Here is a 6,000-nt window from a genome sequence, read left to right as displayed (position 1 = left end):
TTGTTTCTTCAAGTGTTGGAATCCCTAAAATTGGGGGAGATTCGCTCCTCCCTTGCTCATGGAGGGGGAGTCTCTCCTTCATCCATCTAGGGTAAAGGGGAGGCGAGTTCCAAAACCCTCTCATGCATGCTCAACCCCAATAGAAGAACACAATGATTTGGGCATATTCCCATTGTGTCAAAATCTAGTTTGTTGTTAATGGGCATAATACTGGTTTGAGAATGCAAGCTTTGTGGTTCACTCTTGTCCTTAATGCCTAAACTGTGTGTTTATTTGCATTAAAAATCACTTCAAATACATATCAAGCATCAACATTTTTCTCACAGCTTGGGCTATCTTCTTCTGAGGGCTAAAGTTATAGATTCACTAGGTTTTTGAAAGGATTATGGAGTGAAAATTGTGGAGCCACGCTAAAAAATTAATTGATCCACACTCAAAAATCAATTAATCCACACTCGAAAAACGTTTTGGTGCCATATATTTGGCCCTTTTACCCTTACTCGCCCACCCTGTGTTTTTATGGAGGGGTACCCCCTCAGATTTGGAAGTTGTCCGGCCACCCGGTCACTTTGTGGGCTCTCTTGCAGAGGGCGTTTTTGCCAAGTGTATGATGGTGTTCAGGAGAAAACGAAGAGCTGAAGCGGGGAGGGCGCGAGGGGAGCACTGATCGGCTGTCTCAGAAAGGGAGAGGTCACAACAGGAGAAAGCTGACCCTCAAATGCAGGTCTATACAGCAACGATGCAGAAGTATGGCCCTCTGGGCACCCTCTCATCATTTCAACACCATCTCCACCATCAATTTCCATGTGCCCAGCAATTCGCATATGCATGCTCCCCATTGAAGCTTTCCCGTTTTGGGCCCTTCTGCAAGCCTGCCCACATCCCTTTTCCCGATTTGAATGCTCGCACAGGTCCGCCATTCAAAGCTCTTTCGAGCTTGCCCCAACCTCCTCCTCCTCCTGATGATGAACAGAAACATGCCAGTAGAGCCGTTGGAAGCAGTACGCTCGCAGAGACGCTTGAGGATTTGAAATCTGTTCCCGCCAAGCCAGAGATTTGCACCGCTGACGAATTGCATTACGTCTCAGTTCCAGGAACACTCTGGAAGCTCGCCCTCTGGCGGTACCCCCCTCGCCCCCAGGTAATCGCTCATTGTTTAGAAGAGTTAATCAATCTTAAACCAATTAATCTCTCTCTCTGTCACACACACACACACACACACACACACACACACACACACCCAAATCATTCTTAATTGCCCCAATATGTTCACAAGAGTTGGTTAATCTCAAAAACCAGTTACCATTGCCACTTTGGTCCATCATCTTATTATTTTAGCAATAAAAACCTTTTAGTACTCGTCAGCTAACAACAAAATATTATTCATCTTTGTCTCTCATATGTCTCCGTCTATATTTCTCCTATAATTAATGGAGTTTGGCAAGGTCTGCTTCATTAATTAAGGTCAAGAAGTGAAAGGTCTAAGACCTCTACTAGACTTTGGGGTAAATTTTAAAAGTAAGGCGTTCAAGGTCTAGACTTTCGAATTAAAGTCTAAGACCTATGTTAGATCTTAGGGTAGACTGTGGGATAAAGGTCGTAGACCTCTGTTAGACCTTAGGGTAGACTTAGGGTAAAGGTCTTAGACCTCTACCAGACCATAGGGTGAGCTCTAAAAGCAGACTGGCCAAAGCTTGGATTTGAACTTTAGACCCCTATTTTTTATACTAGACACCCAACCACTCTGCTATATGTCTCTTTGTGTTTCATAAAGGGGTGTAAGTAGATGAGATTAGTGTTATTGACCTTAGCCTATAGGCACACTCTCCTTTCTCCCTTGAACCAATCAAATGAATTTGATTTTCCAGAAACTAGGGCCCTCACATGCCAGTGTTCACAATCTCATAACTTTGTTGATTCTATGGACTGCCTAGTTTGATGAAAGTTTGAACAAGCTTAACCATCATTTTACACCTCTGTAATGACTCTTTCTATTTTGCAGGCTCTTGCGAGAAATCATCCACTGCTTTTACTATCTGGACTTGGGACCAATGCGATTGGGTTTGATTTGGATCCGAGTGTATGTAATTAACCTCACAATGCTTGGTGGTGGTGTATTTTTTATAAATGATATTTATGTACTCATTACTAGCATTCAGCTCTTTCAAATGCGTTTTCTTGATAAGCCACAAGAAGCTGTTTTCAAACTTTGGAAACTCTATGCAAAGCTATCCATTGTTTTACATACAATCTTGAGCAAGTACAAAGGTGAAGCATTATTCCCAACAGAGTTACAACAGCACCGATAGTTGCTTCTTTTGTCATACTCTGGGGCATCCCAAACGTGATGTCCTAAGAGGTAGCTTACTTCCATTAGTACACCTGCTAGTCATTGTTGAGGCTTCCTAGAAGAACCTCCCTCAACAGCCCCATTTGTGCTTGAAGTTAAGCAGGAGGGGGTTTCCCGAAGATGCTTGAAGATATGCAGGCAAGGAACTCCACAAGTGATTCCATGAATCAGCAAGATGGGAGTTTCACACAAGACGAGGGCGTCAACGGAGCTACTTTCCGTGTCACAGCCGTATAGAATGCCAACAAATTGTAGTCTTGTTTGACTACGATAGAATAGAGGATGTTATCTTTGAGCAAATTGCCTAGCAAGCTTACTTAGAATTGACTCCAATAGACAAGCCTCACATTCATGACTCTTAGAATTAAGTTAGTAGCACGTAGTGCTAGACTAGTAATTTAGAAGGTGGATTTTGTGCGTGATTTCATGGTCACAGCCTTAACAAGTGCAAAGGTGATTTTAGGCATAAGGTGGTTTCACGAGTGTCAGTCTTACATTGATTGAAACAATGTTCAGGTTCCAGAGCACTTCACTCATTTCTAGTATGTTCAGGGTCCAAAACAGTTCCTTCTTAAATTCCATTCATTTCTAGTAGCATACTACGGGAAATTCCATCTAGAGTCTTGTGTGCTAAGTTTCACTCTTCATTTCAATGACAGTTAGTTCATAGTCTCGATGGTGTGGTTTTTTTTGCTAGCTCTCATCATGCATATAGCTCACCATGTGGCTGACCTTGAGTATGAGCGGTCTTAGGACATGTTGAAGGTTGTAACAAGCCGGAGAAAAAGAGCACGAAAATAAGCTAAGAAGAATGTGAGACACAAGTGACCTATGGATGTCCAGGTTTTGGATACTCCTAGACAATTTTTGTCAACCATCAAATCGGACCAAGAAAGCTAGTTCCATCGTTCATCACCAATGGATATCAAAGACAAGGGGATCTTTGCCTACAAGTAAAGCCAAGTTCTAGTCCAACAAGGGGACATTTTCTGATCCCAGTGTAGAAGACTTTGCAAGAGTTGACATTACAAGAAACATCAAGCGTTGTTTACGGCTTGTTTGGAATCATGATAACACCGCGTCAACAAGTTAAGCAGGGGGGGATGTCCTGTGCTCCTGTGTAGTGCTAGGGTGCCATGTTGACTTAATGCTACTTTTAGTATACTCAAAATACCTTTTCTGATGGGCCATGAGCTAGTTGTGAGCCCTTGTCCATGGAGAATTCGCCAGACACCATCTAGGTCTTAGGGTCAAGTCAATGTCCGTCATTTGTGCAAGTTGGAGAGAAGTCTTAGAGTTTAGGTCGGGGTGTGTAAATCCATTTTATGTAACATCCAAAAGGGTACTATGGTTACTTTGGATTGGTGGGCTGTGAACAGCCTACACTTATATGGTGCACTTGCCCAGTAAAGAGGGAGGAATGGCTAATGGAAAAGGTGCCCAACTAGGGCATGGCTTTTCATGACAAGGCATGGCCAACCCTAGTCCCGTTAGTCAGCCAGCTGTACTCTCCCAGTTGTGGCCAGCATAGGCCACTATATAAGGGGCCCTAGGGGTATTGTAGATATCATCTTTCATATGCTTAGCTAGAGCTCAAGCCTCCTACAGTCCAACGCAGCCAGCAGAGCTAAATGCAAGGCAAGGAGGGGTCATCCAGGGGCTGATTCTCTGCAGACAAAAGGTGGCCAGACCAGTCCAGGCATAGCACACATCTCAGCACGTGTGAAGAAAATGCAAGGGCTAGAAGGTGCAGCCAGCAGCCAGGCAAGGGTCAGGCAGTTCAGGCCAGCTTTGGGCAGACAAAGTAAAACCATCACGGATTTTCACTGAGGGAGAAACACTCGGTTCAGGTCAGTCCATCTGTCCGACAGTTCCAGCACAATTTTGTACGTCATTTCTCTTGCAGAAGTAAAGCAAATACTGTGTCACCGAAGAAGTGCTAAGTGGGTTGTTGGGACCCAATCAAAGCTCTCTCTCTCTTTCTTCTCTTTACTAATCTAATCTCTTTAAAATCGGTAATTAATGTACTCTTGAATCACCATTAAGGTGCTTCCGCGTAACACCACTGTAAGATTTGTGGGAGATATCAATGCCTCTTCGTAGATAGTTTTGGCCCCTTCTCACAAATGATGCAGTATAGAGATCAGAGATATTTGGGCTTGTACATTACAAAGCTTCACTGTTATTGTGAGACTGATGAGGTAGTACTCAGGAGGCGGGATCAGCTAGACACCTCTTAGGCCTCCATGATAGACTTTTATGGACCCCAACAGGCGATCGCGGATGACCACTATCCACGCTCAACCGGATGAGAGAGAGAGCACATACATCACAGCCGAGCTGTCACTCATGTATCTCTTAAGGAGACATCACTTGCTCTTGGAGATGGTTTTAGCCCCCCCTCATGGGTTATGTAGTTTTGTTATGTACTTGAACACTAATCTACGGATTAGGGATCTAACCCAACGGGGTTAGGGGGCCCTAGGATTAGGGATTAGCAGGTTGATACTTGGCTAGGGTTTGTGTATTGATAAAACAAGCTTAATGGCCTATTATAGCAAGTTAGCTGTAAACGATTGGGGGATCCAGAACAGAAGATACATACTTCAAATATGCAGACAGAGAATATACACACTAAGCCAGAATGGCTGCCCCCCCGTAGGAACTTTTTTATTACGTAGAAGCTTTACAAATATTCCAGGGTGAGGGTGCAGACAGCACTGGATTTTCCACAGTTACTGAGCAACTTTCCACAAAGCATAAAGAAGACTCAAGCGTGGCTCTCTTCCCAGAACCACTACAAAACAGTCCCGAAAACTGTCTCAACACAGTCCTAAATTAGTCTGCTGCATGGCCAGAACTGAGAGAGAAACCACCAGCTGCTGTCACGCATGTGGGAGTATGGCTGTCTGTACAGCCAGTAGGCAGCCAACTTGGAGAGGACAGCGCTGACACCAACAGAGACAGGCACCACACGGCTGCAAAGAAAAGGGTGTGTGACAACCAGCCCAAATGGCCCAAAACAGCCTCCCAAAGAACACCCAAAAGGCCCATTATTATTTGCCTAAAAAGGTATTTTCCTGGTCGGTTGGGCTAGCTGACAAGGCCAGCCGACCTGCCCTTTTTTGCTTGGCCAAGCACTATATGAACGTGTCTCTCATCAACATATTGATCTACATCCACCAGCCGGCGTTCTCCTTCCTGCGCATCTTACGACAGCAGCAGCCCGGCTAACTCGATCATCCACACTCCATCAAGCTGGGGCTCCTCCCCCTGCACAACAGCAGCAGCCCGGCAACCATTCGAATATCAGCAGCCGGCTCTACTCCCTGCGCAGCACATCTCTCCAGCAGCCCGGCTGATCATCACAATGTACATCAACCAATGTCATCAAGCAAATTTGGGTGAATTTGGGGATTCATCTAGGTATATCTTTATGCTGTATTAGCGGACATGCAAATTTCACATTGTGAAGTTTTCGTCCAAGTTGCAGCCAGTTGATATTGAGTTAATTCTTTCTATCTTTAGTGGTGCATATGCCCTATCAACTACCTTTTTGTTGTAATAATTCTTTCTATTGGTTATGATCCTTAGTGCTAGGCTTCATTATGGCTGAGTCTGCCCTGTATCTCCGGAGCTTTGACAGAAAC

The 6,000-nt window shown here is 44.5% G+C and overlaps 1 protein-coding gene across 5 annotated transcripts in view; it reads left to right on the top strand.

The window, feature by feature from the left end:
• Positions 1-451: 451 nt before the first annotated feature.
• The window catches only part of LOC147612989 (uncharacterized), a 62,489-nt gene continuing 56,940 nt past the window's right edge, over positions 452-6,000 (top strand). For all 5 annotated transcript variants that reach the window (XR_015263336.1, XM_086782286.1, XM_086782287.1 and 2 more), the window contains exons 1-2: positions 452-1,141; positions 2,003-2,080. Coding sequence is in view for 4 of the 5 variants with exons in the window: in XM_086782286.1 (XP_086638412.1) it covers positions 719-1,141; positions 2,003-2,080 (501 nt within the window). In the remaining variant the exon portion in view is untranslated. The remainder of the gene's footprint in view (positions 1,142-2,002; positions 2,081-6,000) is intronic.

This window comes from Cibotium barometz, chromosome 44 (assembly GCF_041138505.1).
Source record: "Cibotium barometz isolate CiBa-2024 chromosome 44, ASM4113850v1, whole genome shotgun sequence".
NCBI lineage: Eukaryota > Viridiplantae > Streptophyta > Polypodiopsida > Cyatheales > Cibotiaceae > Cibotium > Cibotium barometz.
The sequence above is the reverse complement of the archived record's forward strand: the minus strand, read 5'-3'. Positions and strand labels throughout refer to the sequence as shown.